The 16883-nt window shown below is 45.0% G+C and overlaps 1 protein-coding gene across 6 annotated transcripts in view; it reads right to left on the reverse strand.

The window, feature by feature from the left end:
- The window catches only part of FMNL2 (formin like 2), a 333723-nt gene extending 317115 nt beyond the window's left edge, over window positions 1–16608 (reverse strand). For all 6 annotated transcript variants that reach the window (XM_025261362.3, XM_025261316.3, XM_025261340.3 and 3 more), the window contains exon 1: window positions 16010–16608. In XM_025261362.3, coding sequence (XP_025117147.2) covers window positions 16010–16126 — 117 coding nt within the window. In that variant the 5' untranslated portion in view covers window positions 16127–16608. The remainder of the gene's footprint in view (window positions 1–16009) is intronic.
- Window positions 16609–16883: the final 275 nt, after the last annotated feature.

Raw genomic sequence — 16883 nt, forward strand, 5'->3', positions numbered from 1 at the left:
CTAGGCTCCCACTTCAGGATGCTGGTATTATACTGATCTGATTTGGGACTGGGCTCAGTTTCATAAGCTTTGATTCAGCAAGATTTACTGTGTAGATAAGATAATCAAACAAGGAATCTTCTGAAAAAAATATAGAGCAAGGGGTTACTGGGGGAATACAGCATGTAGTGACTTATGACTTGGCTTCCTAGGTCGAATCAGGTGACACTCTATTCTTGATTTGAAACAAGGACGAAGCTTTCATTGGACAATGCTCTTATCTCAAGCAGAAGGCCATCTACACACCAGTTACATAAATCCTTTTTTTTTTTTCTGCCACTACTGGAATTCAGACTAAAGTCCGAATGACTCCGCCCATCCCAGATTGAAGCTGGAGCCAAACAAAACGCCAACCGCAGTTTCTTTAAGGCCCAGATGGTCATGACCTTGAGTGTATTTTCTCATGTGAACCAGCTGCCTATTGGTCACACTGTGGTACATTGCATGGTGCTCGTCAGCTCCAATTATGAAGATGTTAACACTTTCATTAGCTTTGAAATAGAAAAACCCAACGCCCTGAACAACAGGCTTTTTCTTCTAGAAAGGACAAAAAAAAGTCAGGATAAAATACCCAAGCAGAGGCCGCACACAATGGACCAGACCTCGCTCTTCACATTTAATGATTTCACTAAAGTCATCCGTGAGATACACAGGAGTCCCATTTGACGAGTCCTCAGCTATTGCCTCCAATTAACACTTTAATAAAGGCAGATTAAAAGGATACCAGGGTTTCCAAATGGTGCAGTGGTCAAGAATCCACCTGCCAATACAGGAGACTCAGGTTCCATCCCTGGGTTGAGTTACAACTTTAGGCCTTATGTATTAACTTGTCAAGATTTATCAGAATTTAACCTTAACATACCCTTCTATAGATCCCATTATATATATAGCACATAAATGCATGATAAACACCTTAAAAACACCATATTTCCATTGTCTGCCTACCTCTCCCACTAGGCAATTAACTCCTCAAAGGTAGAGATGACGCTTTATGCACCTTTGTGTCACAGCATCTTAACAGTGCCTCAGTTCAGTCGCTCAGTTGTATCTAACTCTTGACCCCATGGACTGCAGCACGCCAGGCTTCCCTGTCTATCACCAACTCCTGAAGCTTTAACAGTGCCTAGCTTGGAGCAGCGGAGAAGGCAATGGCACCCCACTCCAGCACGCTTGCCTGGAAAATCCCATGGATGGAGGAGCCTGGTAGGCTGTAGTCCATGGGGTCGCTAAGAGTCGGACACGACTGAGCGACTTCACTTTCACTTTTCACTTTCATGCATTGGAGAAGGAAATGGCAACCCACTCCAGTGTTCTTGCCTGGAGAATCCCAGGGGCGGGGGAGCCTGGTAGGCTTCCGTTTATGGGGTCGCACAGAGTCGGACACGACTGAAGCAACTTAGCAGCAGCAGCTTGGAGCAGATACCCAAAAAAACACATTTGCTGAGGTACTTCCCCAGTGGTTCAGCAGCTAAGTCTCTGCTCCCAATGCAGAGGCCTGGGTTCAATCCCCGGTCAGGCAACTAGATCCCACATGCTCCAACTAAGAGTCAGCATGCCACAACTAAAAATCCCAAGTGCAGCAACTAGGACCTAGCACAAATTAATTTTTAAAAAATGTTTGCTGAATGAAATGAATGGGATGACATGGGTTTTATTAAAAATAAGCAACCCCACATCAAGCTGGTTAATACAAGATAATAGGGTTAATCCCTCCCAACGAAGTCCAAAACTGTGGGTTATCACTGAGGGGTGATCAAAAGGCTTATTCCAAGCCTGCAAGCTGTAACAACACAGCCATTTTACTAGGGAGATGTAAAAAAAAACAAAGGTTCAGAGACAGTTGTCTGAAAGAGAGCCTTCAGAAAGCCTTCAGAGGACAACTGTTACTAGAAAAAAGCCAATTTGATCACAAGCTTACTTGGCCTTTACTATTTCAACAGTGGACAGTGGCTTATTCATTCAGTTCTTATTTTATCTTCAATTTTCTTTTTTGAAGGACATATAGTTAAGCTTGGTTCTGGGCATATACCAACAAAATTACTATAGAAATAAAAAGTTACCGAATTTATCCTCACAGGGTTTTCAATTTGCTCTGAACCACAACGTTTATATGTATATTTGTATTATACTTTCATAATTGAGAGAAAACAGTATGTTAGGAGCACAGCTTTCGAGTTAGCAAAGTTTGATTTTCAGCTCCAGTATCTCCTAGAAATGTGTGTCCTCAGGCAAGGTCCTTCACTTCTAGAATCCTGAGCTTCTCCTAGATGGAACAGGGTGATCCCTACCTTTCAGGTGTCTTGGGTCATCTTTCATGTTGACGGAAGAAATTAAACACTCAATCAATGCCCTTTACTGTTACTCCTGCTGTTCATGCACCCAACCACATTTAACTTGAGCCCATGGACTATAGCCCGCCAGGCTCCTCTGCCCATAGGAGTCTCCAGGCAAGAATACTGGAGTGAGTTGCCATGGCCTCCTCCAGGGGATCTTCCCAACCCAGGGGTCGAACCTGGGTATCCTACATTGCAGGCAGATTCTTTAGCATCTGAGCCACCGGGGAAGCCCAAGAAATGCACGATCAGTGACCTTTATCTTTACTGCGGCTGTTCACGTATCCAACCCATATTTAACTTGAGGGCTGCCTTAAAATCCTCACAAGAAACAACTTCCCTGGTATGTATTAAAAGGTTTAGTAGGGTACTGAATGGAGTAAGCCTAACGCAGGAAGATGTCATAGCATTCCCACCCACTGTCTGGCCACTGCTGGAGGTCTGAGAGGCAAATGATCGATCGGGAGAACCTGGCATCTGCATGGGGACTTTTCTCCTTCAGTCAAGCTCAGAGGTCTCAAACGTTAACATGCCCGAGAACTACTTTCTAAGGTTGTTTATCCAGAATCATGCATACACTACCCTGATGAGCCACTTAAGGGACTTCAGGGATAATTCATTATACCAACTTACCTTACTTTTAACTTCTGATTCAAACCTCTATGTAAAATTGTCACATGCTCTTTAAAAGTACATAAAAATATTTAAGGAAAGAAAGAAAAAGAAGAGAAAGGTCTGAGCAACAAATTAGCAGCAAATAATAGCTTAAAAAAAAAAAAAAGCTGCATTTCAACCCATGGCTTTAAGTAGATAAAATGGCCATTCCAAGTACTGGGTCCCTTCAGAGGGCCTTTAGTGAGAACTGCTACACTAATCAAACACTCCCTTCCCCAACTGGATGTCTCACGGGCCCAGAAGAGTGACAAGACTGCAATTTGTTCAACAATCTATTGAATTCAACAAGTGGCAGAGAGCTGTGACGACAGAGCCAATTATTAACACAAGGAACAGCTCCGCTATGGCAAAGGGAACAGCCTCCTGCAGCCCCAAGCCCAGCCTTCCAGAGGTTTCCCCACCTGTCAAGTCTGAAGCCACAGGAACTGAGGACATTCCTCTCGCTGTTCCCTTCGGCTGCCCCGGGGTCCGAGGAACCCCCTCCTGGCCCTAGGGCTTGACAAATCAAGCCCTAAATTACACCTGCTGGTGAGCTCATCCCTGCCTGACCCCCATCAGTCAGATCTTAGGATTTTTTTTTTTAATGAAAGTCAATTTTATGCTGTGAAATTCACATCTACAGTGTACAATCTGATGATTTTTGACAGGTTACATTTGTAAAACCAACACTCCAGTCTAGATGAGAACATGTTCATCACTCTAGGGATTTCGTGTGCCTCAGTCTCTCTCCCCAGAAGCAATTACCACTGTGATTTCTATCGCCATGTAATTATGCATCAGTCAGATCTTAAATGAGAGGAAACCACCTCACAACACCTATTTTATTCTCCTCACGGCACTTCCCAGCATTGGAAATTCAGGTCCATTTATGTATCTGTGCCAAGGCAGGAGATACAGGAGATCTGGTTTCTACCCCTGGGTCAGGAAGATACCCTGGAGAAGGAAATGGCAACCCACTCCAGTACTCTTGCATGGAGAATTCCATGGACAGAAGAGACTGGCAGGCTAAAGGCCATGGGTCACAGAGAGTCAGACACGACTGAGCACGCGAGCAAGCATGCGTGATGTACCCCTTTCACGCCTGGCTGCCCCCACCATCCCTTCCCACTGCTGGAATGTAAGTTCCATGAGGGCAGACAGTTGGTGGGCCTCATGCAGCTCCACATCCTCTAGAGCCCACAGCACATAGCAAGTGCTCGATAAACACTCCCAGACTGTGTAATTAAGATGTAAACCCTTCTTAAGCAGTGACACATGAGCAAAACTGTACAATGTAGAATAAAAAGTGTAGTCTAGCGGTGGTTGGGACAAAGCTAACATCGCTCCACTCCCTATTCCAAGGAAACTGTTTCTGAACACTCAAAATACAGAAATGATACTTTCCCTCTCAATTCTCAGGACTTCCCTGTAGCTCAAATGGTAAAGAATCTGCCTGCAATGCAGAAGACCCGGGTTTGATCCCTGGGTTGGGAAGATCCTCTAGAGAAAGGAATGGCAATCCACTCCAGTATTCTTGCTTGGAGAATCCCATAGACAGAGAAGCCTGGAGGGCCACAGTTTGTGGGGTCACGACTGAGTGATTACTACATCAGCCTCTAAACCCTCAGAGCCCAGAACATCTATCACTATATTGATGCAAGACTCATACACTCAAGGGACAGCTTTTATATAAGTGAATTTAGTCTAGAGGGTACATGAAGAATGAAAAATAAGAGGCCAACATTTAGGGTCTTCTTATAACTAACTTGAAAATATACATAGTGTGATACAGTAGAAATGAGTGCGTTCTCTCATTAGACAGGCCTGGATTCAAATCATGCCTCCATCCTTAGGAAGCAGCCATCTTATCACTCTGAGCCTCACTGCCTCATTTGTAAATGGAAGATAATATCTCCCTCTGAGGGCTGCCAAGAGCATTAAAGATAGGCGTATAAAGCACAGAAATCATAAACAGCATCTTATTTGACCCTGGACTGCCCCTGGAATTTTAGTGATGGAGGACCTAGGATGAGCTCACCAACCTGTCCACCCTCTTCTGTAACTTCAAGCCACATACCTTCAGGCCCTCATGGATTAAGAACTCTTAGAATCAGGATTATTTGCAAACACTTCACAAACAACAAAGCACTAAAATGCTACACTAAGGAATGCTGCTCACTGAAACCTGCCTGACTCCCAGCAACAAAGGGAATTCTCTGAAGGACATTTCACTTAAGGAAAGCCCCACAGAACAGTCCACCACTCACTCGATGACAGCTCATCATGACACACCAACCTGGCTTCCCAACAGTGAAAAACCACGGACCTCCTTTGGTCATTTCCACTGCCTTCCTCCTCTTCTAATTCACCATTTTCCGTAAGGAGTCAGGCAAAAGCATTGCCTGACTTATGATGCCAACTTATCATCTCTGAATGCTTAGTGTTGCTAGGCACCTACTACAGTCAAGTGCTATGGGGAGTACCAAGATGAGTGAGAAGCTGCGACAAAGTGTCATTTCAACACAAAAGCAAGTTATGTGCAATTAACAATCAGCCCAGAAGGGCCAGTTAGATAGGTTCTTGGATCAGCAGCTACTCGATTCCCAGGCCTGTTTCAGCAGGCACAGTTCTCTGACCAAGTCAGTAATTATCTGCTAAGACCCTTCCCTGGGCCAAGCACTGCGCTGGACAAGGAGAAACTGCCAGGACCTGTAAGATGTGATCCTTGGCTTCCAGGAGCCCATAGTACAAGCTCGCAAATAAAACAAGGACACAAACAGATGGCCAACAGGGTAATGAGTAGCTACAAAGCTACACATAAAAGCATCCCCTTATTTTACAGACACATCTCACACAAGGTGATACTTAATCCCAGGCCTCATAAGTAAAAGAAATAAATCACACTATAAAGAGATCAAAGAAAGGAGTTGTTTTTCCCACCTCCCCCAAGTTGATGCTGGATCCATAAGGACATGAGAAAGAGATGGGATTTCAGAAGAACCTTGAAGGCCAGATATAATTTTAAGGAAGCAAATAAGCAAAGGGAGTACATCATGTGCAAGAGAATCACGTGAGGAAAGACATAGCAGCGGAAAAGTACAAGCCTGCTCTATGAGCAGACATAAAGTCCATGTCAGGGTGCACTAAGGAAACAGGAGAGAAGATGGGTCTGGCCAGACTGTGGTGGTTTTAGCCGCTAAGTTGTGTCTGATTCTTGCAATCCCAAGGACTGTAGCTCGCCAGGCTCCTCTGTCCACGGGTTCTCCAGGCAAGAATACTGGAGTGGGTGGCCATTTCCTTCTTTCAGGGTCTCTTGCATTGCAGGCAGATTTTTTACTGACTGAGCTATGAGGCCAGACTGTGGAAGGCTTCAGTGAGAAAGCAGGCATGGGTAGGGAGCAGGGGCTACAGAAGTTACAGAGGAGAGGATGGAGGGTAAACCATTGACAACAAACGTGGCCAAAGAGCTTCTCAAACTGGATCGACGTCTAAAGTAACATAACAGGGTTCCGATGAGAAAACTGAACCAAAAGATGAGACTCAAGATCTTATATTTTTTAATATATTTTAACATTAATCTTGCATTTTTAATATTTCAAAAGAGTCATCATGATGGCAAAAACCTAAAGGCTAAAACTTAGGCTTCAAAGTGAATACACAAAACCTGTATTTGCAAATACCTAATTCCAAGTATTGAAACCACAAAGGGCACAGGTTCGTTGTCTCTGTGGAAATCCCATCCCCATTCGTGCTTTATTCTAGGAACACAAATCAAAATATATTTTTCTCAGTATTATGAAAACCAGAGATAATCTACCAAAAAAAAAAAACAAAAATACCATTATGGTTATCGATGATGATGTAACTGAAAGCAGCAGTAAGATGTCGTAATGTCAATATCTCCTAATGGTGAGGCCTGATTGAACTGAAGAAATCTCTCAAAGGAAGTGGTAGAAACCTCACGGTTAGAGCCATTTAGAATCAGACCACAAGGCACAATCCTGTGGCCTATTTTCTTCCACGTAAGTCTGGCCACTCTGAAAGTAAGTTCAGGTGAGCAACTGCGGCTGGGGAGGCAAGGAGCCAAGTCAAACCTTATGTGAAGAAAAACAAGGAGACCGCGACTCTGATTTCTGAACCCAAGCTGGTTACAGCGTTGTTTTCACTCTGCGAAAATCCATCAGTCTGTACACTGATGAAAAAGGCCCATTTCCGTTTGTACGTTACTCGCCAATAGATGATTAGGAGATACCATCCCAAAGAACAACAACAAAAGAAATTTATAGCAAAGTTAATGAAATTTCTGACAATTACTGGTGAAATAAAATACAGCTGTCTAATGTTAAAAAATTACTCCATTAAATGAAGACTGAGATCTGGTAAATTCTCAGATGATCTGAAGATTTCTCATCCAAATAAATGCTTTCCAAAAAGCCTACCCTGAGACTCAAAACTTGTACAATGAAAGGACACTGGAGAAGCTGATGGTCCTACACGCCCGGAGGCCACACAGTTCCGAAGTCTCCAGGGTTCATGTCTAGATGGCCTCATTAGTGGGCAATAGAAGGATGATCTTGGGTCATGCCTGGAAAATCACCAGTTTCAAGTGTATAGCATCCTGAAGACACCTGGCCTGAACTGACTTCCTAGGTTCATCAGGCAGAAGTCCTTGAGGGAAAGAATCCTCATTGAGCAAGACTGTCACTAAAGAGGAAAAGCTTCCCTGGAAGAAGCAGAAGGCTGAACATACTGGGGACTGAAAGGGTTAAGAACTCAAAGTGACCTACAAAGCTATAAATATTTTACACATTCATCACCTTTCCATGTAGGTTTCCCAACTTTCCACAAATAAGACATTAAGCGGTACTTAATTCATAGAGCCCTGTTGCCACGGTGCAGGTCCAATCATGTTCTATCTAGCTTCTCCTGGTTATCCTAAGGCTTCCTCCTACACATACACACACAGACACTGTTCACTGAAGGCAGATGAGATTATTTTCAATCTTTTTGCCACTGTAAAAATCATCTTCTTACCTTCACCACCAAAGTAAAATTCCGTTATTCTTTAATATTCCCATCAAAATCCATGCCTTCTTTTGCCCTCTCCCAAATAACAGAAAGCTTCATCTGCTCATAAACCAACTACCTAGAAAGATTTATATTTTCAGATGAAAATGAGCCAATAATTGCTTCTATCCTTTCAGCTGAGAAAACCTCGTATGCTTGTCCCCCTAACCCCAAACCACAAATGCTCAAGATTAAGAATAAGGGGAATGTCTATTTGCTTCTAACTATTAAAGGAATAACTAGAGTTGTACCCTGAGAACAATCGGTTCATTCTTGACCTAGCATCCTATTTATCTTTCTATTCTCAAAGCTAATTGCTCATATGAGCATGCCAATTTGCCTTGATTATAGGAGTCTTAATAAATGAACGTTGTTTACATTTCACAAGTGTATTTGAATTTCACTCCAGGAAGCTAAGCTCATCAAGTCTTTGTAAGTGGTAAAACCAGAGATCAAAGCAAAAAGCCTGCACTGAACCAACAAAAAATTAGGCTTGAGAATAGAGACCTAAGCAAAAATACAATCGATTTATTGATTGCTCTATCCCAGTAGTAAACCTCAGGGTCACTGTTCACTCTTAAGCTAGAATGTATAGAACTTTCTCTGCAAATTATCATTATGATTTGACAGCCATTTCTTAAATGCATAGTTAAATAAATCTAATATTCAACAGGCTTTGACCCATCTCTTCTATATTTCTCATCTTGGTGCTTTCAGTTGAATCAAGTATCTTTAGGAGCTTTTTTTTTTTTTAACCCTCCTCAACTTTGCCTAATTTCTCTAGATTTTCACTGTGGTTTTAACTCTTATGCTTGGTCTCTGGGGCAGGGAGGGAGAGGAGAAAAACTACTCTGGCACGTGGCTCTCAACCACAGCTGCACACTCACATCTAAGGAGCTTTAAAAATTCTGACACCCAGGTCACACTCCAGAGGAACTGATCAGAATCTCTGGGGGGTTGGGACCCGGGCATCTGTCTTTTTGAGGGTCCCAGGTGATGCTGACTATAGCCAAGTTTGAAAAGCACCACTTTGGCTTGTCAATCCCTTTGCCACCTACTTTAAATAAAGTACTCAGGCAAACTTCACAGGGAAAAGAAACACCAAGGAAGAGAGGGCAGGTTCCTGAGCAAAGCCTCAACTCAAGGCAGGACCTGAGAGAGGTGACTGACCAGCACCAGACATGGGGCCAAAATGTGAACGACTTGACACCTTTCCCAAAGCCAACAAGATTTAAGGATAAACCAAGTCTGGTGCACCATCTACCATACAGAAGTCAGTCAAGGGAGGTTCTCCTGGAGACAGCAAGGACTAGACACCTCAAAGCTTTCAGCTTCTGGGGCAATGGATTCAGCAGCTTATCAATGCAACAAAGCTTCTTCAGCAAACAAGAAAAGTAGACGAAGGTTACATGTGAAATAAGAGTCACTGAAGTCAGTTCCAGGTGGCACAAGAATGATGAAGATGTGTCCAGGGAAACAGTTTTGGTGTGCCCTAGAAACTATAGAATGTTTGTGACAAGGTGCCCACCACGAGCTCCGATGCCACTGGGCATGTTTCCTTGGTCAGTTTAAGAGTGTGAAAAGAAAGTACTCTTGTGTCTACAACAAATACCACCATACTTCCAAGTAGGGACTTGGTGTTTCCCAATTTCGAGCCATCCTGGTCAACGTTTGTGGACCTCAGTTGACCCACAGTTCAGGAAACAGCTCTCTGATCCTCCAGCTCTTCCTCAGATATCCCTTCCAAATTATAGCACATCCACCGGAAACAGCATAGTCCATGGTGTTGGCAGCTGGCAGGGAAAAGAGGATGGGGTGACTGGGGAGGAGTGGGAAGATCACCCTACAGTCTGAGCAGACACCATCTTAAAGGAAAGACAAGACATGAGTTACCTCCACCTATACTGTTCAGGTAGGTGAGAACCAAGAGGATGCAGGAGCCTCTCTGTAGATACCAGGAACCCCAAAGTCTTTGAATAGACTTCTTACAATGGAAGAAGGTAGGAAAGGTCCCCACTCTAGAGACGAAGAGCCTCTCTACAAGATGGGGCCTGCCAAGCATCTCATAGCTGGGAACCCACCTTCCCTCCTAAGCAATTCCAGTCTGTGCTTTTACAGGGATTCACTGCCTTTCTAAGAAGAGTCCAGGTACTAGCACTGTCTTGCAAAGGAGATACAACCATCTGGCCTCAGTGCCTCTTTAGTTAGCCACTTTTTATCTGTTACTTGCTCAGATACAAGGACCAGGGAGCCCACTTCACCTTGTCCTTACTCCCCAAACCCTAAGTATGAAAAGAGCACAGTTCATGAAGACCAAGTTCTCCAGGCCACTGCTTTTATAAAATTGAATGAATTTCTAGAAACCTATACTACTTTTTTGCTGCTTTGAGCCCAGAAGGAGCCTCCAGGGAGACCCTTCCCCAGTCTTGGATGCTATAATTCTATTTCCAACACCTGCAGTTAGCAGACCTGCCCCCAAGAAAGGTACCATGCAAGCCATTCACTAGCTGGATCCTGGGCTCAGAAAGACTTTCCAATTATCAGCATTTTTCATATAGCTTCTGTCTTAGCAACACTAATTGGAAAGCTCCTTCTCCAATTTTTGACAACTCTAAATATTACACTTTTCTTTATGCTTATGTGACTTTCAGTCATCCACCAAGGAAATGCTACTCTCCAGACAACACAGACTACGGCTCACTCTTTCTACACAAAACATGAACAAGAAGTCATATGGCTCACAATACAACGTTTCAGAAATTTTACACTTCCAAGAGCTATGATTTCAAAAATCTCATGACTATCCTAACAGTTGTGTCAAACGGTATTCCCATTTAAAGAGAAGAAAAACCAAGGATCACCGGAAAGATCACTCGCACAAATTGGTGCAGGAGATGATGATTCTAGAAACCACATCTGCCACTCCTGGGGCCAATGCTCTTTGCTAAATGAAAGGCCACACGTGCAAGTAATTCTTATCACTGAAGGGTTTAAGGGCAAACATACCCTCTCCCCTCTGCATTTCATCAGTTTAACGCAGCTGCCAGTCTCCCAGTGGAGCCAAGCATTTATAATTCAGAGAAAAGCTTTTGATCAACCCTACCCTAGAAACCCAAATATACCTTCAGTTTTTATTGAGATTATTAGAAAATTATTAGAAATGCACCCTGATAATGATGAAAAGTACTACCGTACACATATATTCCCACTCTGGAAAATAAAACAACTCAGAGGTTACTGCCTGGAAGAGGTCGTAACAACACTCCATCCACCCCCTTCTCACTCCCCTTTTTCCTCTCAACAGGAGAAAAGCGAGAAAATAAATCAGCATACCTCTGATGATGGCCTAACTTCACTCCCACCCATCCATCTGCTCCGTGGACTTCACGGCAAAGGCTCTCCATGGAAGTGGTTGAAAAGGAACAACATCTTGCAGAGGGAAATAGACTGAAATGTTAAAACCTGACCTTCCTTGTCCTTTTCACAAGTCCTTACATTTGGAGTGCATGCATCACATTGACAGGCTGTCTCTCCGCTCTGATCTGGGACGTCCAGACTTCCCAAACAAGGCGGTTCAAGTCTGCCTTGAAAGGAAAAACTGAAGAGTACACTTTTGGATCAAATCAATATTTAACTCCATGCCTGAAGACAGAATAGCACAGTGAAGATGCCAAAATGAATGACATCTAAAGAGAAACATTAAGTACACCGCACTTGGGTCGCTTCAAAGACGTTTCTGCCAACTTTATAGTTTTGAAACTTCTACTCACCAGATTCAAGATTTTTTTTTTTAAACAGCTATATTGCTGGTTCCAGGCCTTTCTGTTCTTGTTCTTTCTTACCAGTTGTAAGCCCAAGGAAGCATAATATAATATTAGGGATGGGTGGGGAGGCGGGGAGTAGAGATACAAATCTGGGTTAAAAATCCTAGACTGGCTATCTAATAACTTAAGTAACTTCAGTCAATTTAAGTAATCTTAGTTCCTCATCTTTAATGTTGCCGATAGCTGGAGTCATTGTGAGGATTCAGTGAGAACATGCAAGCCTAGGGCATACTCAGAGTAGATGTTCAGAAAATGTTCCCATTTCTTCCTAAGTACGGTGACCACATTCAACCTCAGCGCCAAGAAAAAAACTGAAACGGAAACTGACTCAAACTAATCACACACCAAAGTAGTTCCCGGTGTTAAACATAAGATACTACAGCCCTAAGCCACCACTTCCAAATCTGTGTTTTTGAATCTGCTCGCAAAGCAGCCTGACATCTGCTATCACCAAGATATGGCAGCCCGGACGGAGGGTTACAATTTATCTTTTCCTCTGAGACTCAGAAAGGACAGCTCCTAGACACAGGGATTGAGGGGCTTACATTTTAAATGGTAAACAGTGACCTCAAGCCAAAAATCAGTGAACAATATACGGAGCATCTAATGTCCAAAGAGTTATTCTTGGACAATCAATTGTTCACCACACCCAAAAATCACCTTCAGAGCATCATCTCTGAGAATAAAGGTCATGGGAGTGTGTGTGTGTGTGTGTGTGTGTGTGCATTCCCAACAATTAGACAAAGTTTAACAAATATAATAGTCACTTGGACAATTATAAATGTGTGGGACCCAAAAACACAGCCAATATTACTCATGAAATATGCAAAATATATACAAAATACTTTAAAGGAACAAAGACTGAAGCAGATGACTGAATTTATAATTTATGAAACACTTTCATGGAAGAGTGTAACAGAAACATTGTACACACACAAAGGTATATCACCTTATAGCTCTATCTGACAGGTAGGTCCAAGGATGCCAACAGTTAAGTGTATAAAGGAGTCAGTAATCTTTTCCCTTAAATATAAGGTTTATAACTATCATTGTAATAATGATGAACACAGGTTCAGGGAGAGATAAGATTCTTTAGGAGGATTTTAACTCAAGATTTGGATCCAATTTTTACTAGTCATTAACTACAGTTCAGTCACTGAAATCTCTATTCAAAAAATTCCATTTTTTTCCTATTAAAAGAACTTTTTAGGGTCTATCCCTTCACTGATCTTAATTCAGCAATTTTTTTTTATATATTTCTAGATTGGATTTTATTTTTATTTTTTTTTTTATTTTTAAACTTTACAATATTGTATTGGTTCTGCCATATATAGAAATGAATCTGCCACAGGCATACACGTGTTCCCCATCCTGAACCCATCTTTCCATTCATGCCCAGTATTTTTCTAGCTATACACAGTTTCGCTTATATGGACTGATGAAGGGGTAGTCATTGAGTAGGTTTTATCTCAAGATTTTTGATAAATAGATGGACGTCTGTTACTCAAATTTTTATTTACTCCTCCTCAGTGCTTTAAATATTCTAGAGCTTGGTGGGGTGAGAGGAATTACTTTTCATATCTGAGGGCTTAATCACTGCTGTAAGCCAAGTTTACAATGAGGTATTTGTATACTTTTCTATACAGTATTACTATCCTGTTTTCCTCCCAGAAACTTACATGATCTTTATCATATAGGAAATAAAACTAGTATCAACAATGCCCAAAGGATTCCCACTGTGTGAGGGCAGAGAATTCCTCCATACACATGCTTTGAACATTACAACCTATAACCTGTCCTTCAAGCTTGATCTCCAGAATTAAATGGTTTGAGCTGATTTGTTAAGTAATTCATGAAGAAAAAGCATAGTTGAGAGCATCACATGGACACCTTTAGGAAAAAACTGACTACAAGAGAAGTCACTGTAACTCTGTACTTCTATCAGCCCATAAAAAGGATTCCTTTTAACTCCCCGTACAGATTTCCGACGAGCAGTTGGAGCTGACTAGGGAGAGTTACATACCACATCCATGGTTCAAGTGCATCCCTATCAAGAGGGCCCCCAAGCTGATACTTTCCCAAAAGCTTTGTCTTAACCCAAAAAAGGTCAGCCTGGTATTTTTTGGTTTTGTTGTTCGTTTGTTTTGAAAGGCATAAAATATTATAAACAGTTAGAGAAAGGAACTGCATCCAGTGCTTGTGTATGACACAGTAAAAGGAGCTACACAGTAACCACTGCTCCAAAGAGCTTGTGATGTAGAAACATGAATTTCTATATACTAAATTTGTGCCTTCTAGATTTAACAGTAACACAGATCCACCGTATTAATGATAGGACATTATTTTCCTAAAGGGTAATTCATACCATGTGCCATTAATCAGCAGGGTAACTCAAAGCTCATGCAAAACATGCTATCCCAGTTGAGAACTTAATTGTATTATTGCTATTATCTGGTTTGCCTGCATCACTGGCCTTCCCACTTCAAGTGTATGTACACGCACACCCACCCAGCACATCATGGACGGAAAGACAGATCACCCAAGGCTAGGAGGTAAGAACCATGTAGTCTGGTAGGAAGAGGATTTTGAACCAAAAAGGTTTGTCCCTGGAAAGACAGGTTAAGTTTGCACCCAGGCTGCCTTCAAAAGTAATTAAGCCCATGCAGTTCCATTTCGGAGTGTTTCATTCTGCACAACAATGGGAGCAGCTGTGTGAGATCTCAGACCATGGAGTGCAAGACAGGCAGCCTCATCTATCTCGAGACTGCCACGCCGGAGTTTCCAGGTGGTGTGAAAAAGCTCGTGGGCTCTTCTTCCAAAGAGCACAAAGCTAATCTGCCATCCAGAACAGTCCCCATATTAAACCAGTCCTTTTCAAGGGCCTGAAGAAAGGCTTTTTAAACGTCCCAGTGTTCTTCAGACTCTAGTCAATCCCCAGAGTTGGGAAGTTACATGCCCAAACCCCGTATGCAGACGCGAAATTCGACTGCCTTAAGCACAAGTTTCTCTTGCTGCCTACTATTGTAGGATGTACAGGTAACTAGCTAGGAAAAGGCAACTGTACGAGTGCAAGTATTAGGAACGCGTCGAATCTATGTTTCCCTCCCAACACCCCTTAAGAGAGGCTGAGACACTAAAAGTCGAAGTCTGGGGACTAACCGCGGTCCAGACGCCTGCTGGAGCGAGGGGGAGACCGCCACACCCTCCTGAGCTCACAGCACTGACAGGCTCAGGCTGGGAGGGGCCCAGAAACTTACACCCAGCAAGGAAAGGCAGAAAGAAGTCTTCAAGTGTCTCAGATTTACAAAGCTGGAAAGCTAGGAGAAGCGGATTCCGGGAGGGAGTCAGAGATTTAGCGAGGGAAGGGGAGGGATCCCTAGAGTCAGGACAGCTTACAACACGTCCCCGCAAAACTGCACATTTTTGTGGTTTGTTTTAACATTTAAGACGAAAACGAACGCGCCGAGGCGAAGCTTCTCTCGCGCCGGTTTCAGATGTCCCCCTCCTCGCTTAGGGACTGGGACGCCGTACTGCCGCGGCTTTCCTTCTCTTTCCCTTTTGGGGGAGCTCCCTTCTGCCAAGCCAGACGTCCGCCTCCAAGTTCGCCTTCGCACACCGCGCCGCCCTCAACCCGCCACATGCGCCCATCAGCCCCGAACCCCGCAGGGCCCCGGCTGGGCGCCCGCTGGATGGTTCTCGAGGACTCGGGCTTTGCGGGGAGTTTTTTTCTTAAACAAAAAGCCTTAGCGTCCAGCCGCCCCCTCCTCCAAGCCCGCGCCACCTTCCCTTCACGCCCACGCCGCACCTCCCCGACACACGCGCTGCGAGGTGCCTCTTCCGCCAGACAATGGGTTCGGGGCCGGCCAGTCAGCAAACCCCCATCCCCGTGCCCCATCCCGGGACCCCAAGAAGGCATGGAGCGGGGAGATCGGAGGAGGACGGAGAGGAGGCCACAATAAGCGAAGCGGGAGCCTCCCCCTTGGGACCGGGGATTCGCTCTCGGCGCGGGGAGAAGGAGAGAGGGCGGGGGTCAGCTGCACCGCCTGGTCTTGGGCCCCGGGGCCCGGCTCCCGGCCGCCGCCGCGCACTCACCAGCACGATGGCAAATCGCTCCTCCAGTTCACCTGGCTCGGGCATCGGCAGCTTCAAAGGCACGTTGTGCGCCCTGAAATCGGTCTGCTGTGAATCCATGCTCCCGGCGTTGCCCATGTTGGCTGCACGCCGGGGCAGGGGGCTACTCCAGGCCCCCTGCGTCGGCGTCGGCAATCAGAACAGCTCCCGGCGGCCGGCTCCCGCCCGCTGGCGCAACCAGCCCGGCTCCCCGCCCTCCGCTGCGCCCCGGCGAGTGTGCAGCGCGCGCCGCTCCCTAGCAGCGCTCCGAGCCGAGCCGCCCCCCGGCCTGCCTCATGCTCCCCGCCGCCCCAGCGCCGCCCCGGCCTCCTTTCCTCGGGAGGGGTCGTCAGGGCGCTGGGCGCCTATCTGCATGTTGCTCCGCTGGCACGCCGCCCCCTGCCAGCGATAGCGGCCAGCGGGCGCGTGGTTGCTCGGACTTGGTCTCCCGCCGGGACAGTGATCGCTGCTGACACTTCCAGCTCTACGCCGGCGATCACGACGCTAGTTCGACCAGCACCTAGAGCAGACAAATGCAGCTCCGCGCTCCCGACACAATGCCCCCTCTCGCCCGGCCCCCGGCCCCCGCCCCCGGCCCGGCTCCGCCCACTCGCCCCGCGGACTGCCGGGACGAGTAGTTTTTGCCCAAAGTGTCTGCACGCAGAAACCACGCCCGCTCCGGAGGGCCCGGCTGGGTTAGGGCTGCTTGCAGAAAAGGCAATCTGAGCACCTTTGGCAAGTATCACTTTTGACCCCCACCCCCACGCCACTCCAACGGAAGAGATACTAATCGTCTACATCGATTAGTAGGCATTCAGGCACATTTGGCAAGTGAATGAATTAACCAATCAGTCAA

The sequence above is a fragment of the Bubalus bubalis genome, chromosome 2, assembly GCF_019923935.1.
Source record: "Bubalus bubalis isolate 160015118507 breed Murrah chromosome 2, NDDB_SH_1, whole genome shotgun sequence".
Classification (NCBI taxonomy): domain Eukaryota; kingdom Metazoa; phylum Chordata; class Mammalia; order Artiodactyla; family Bovidae; genus Bubalus; species Bubalus bubalis.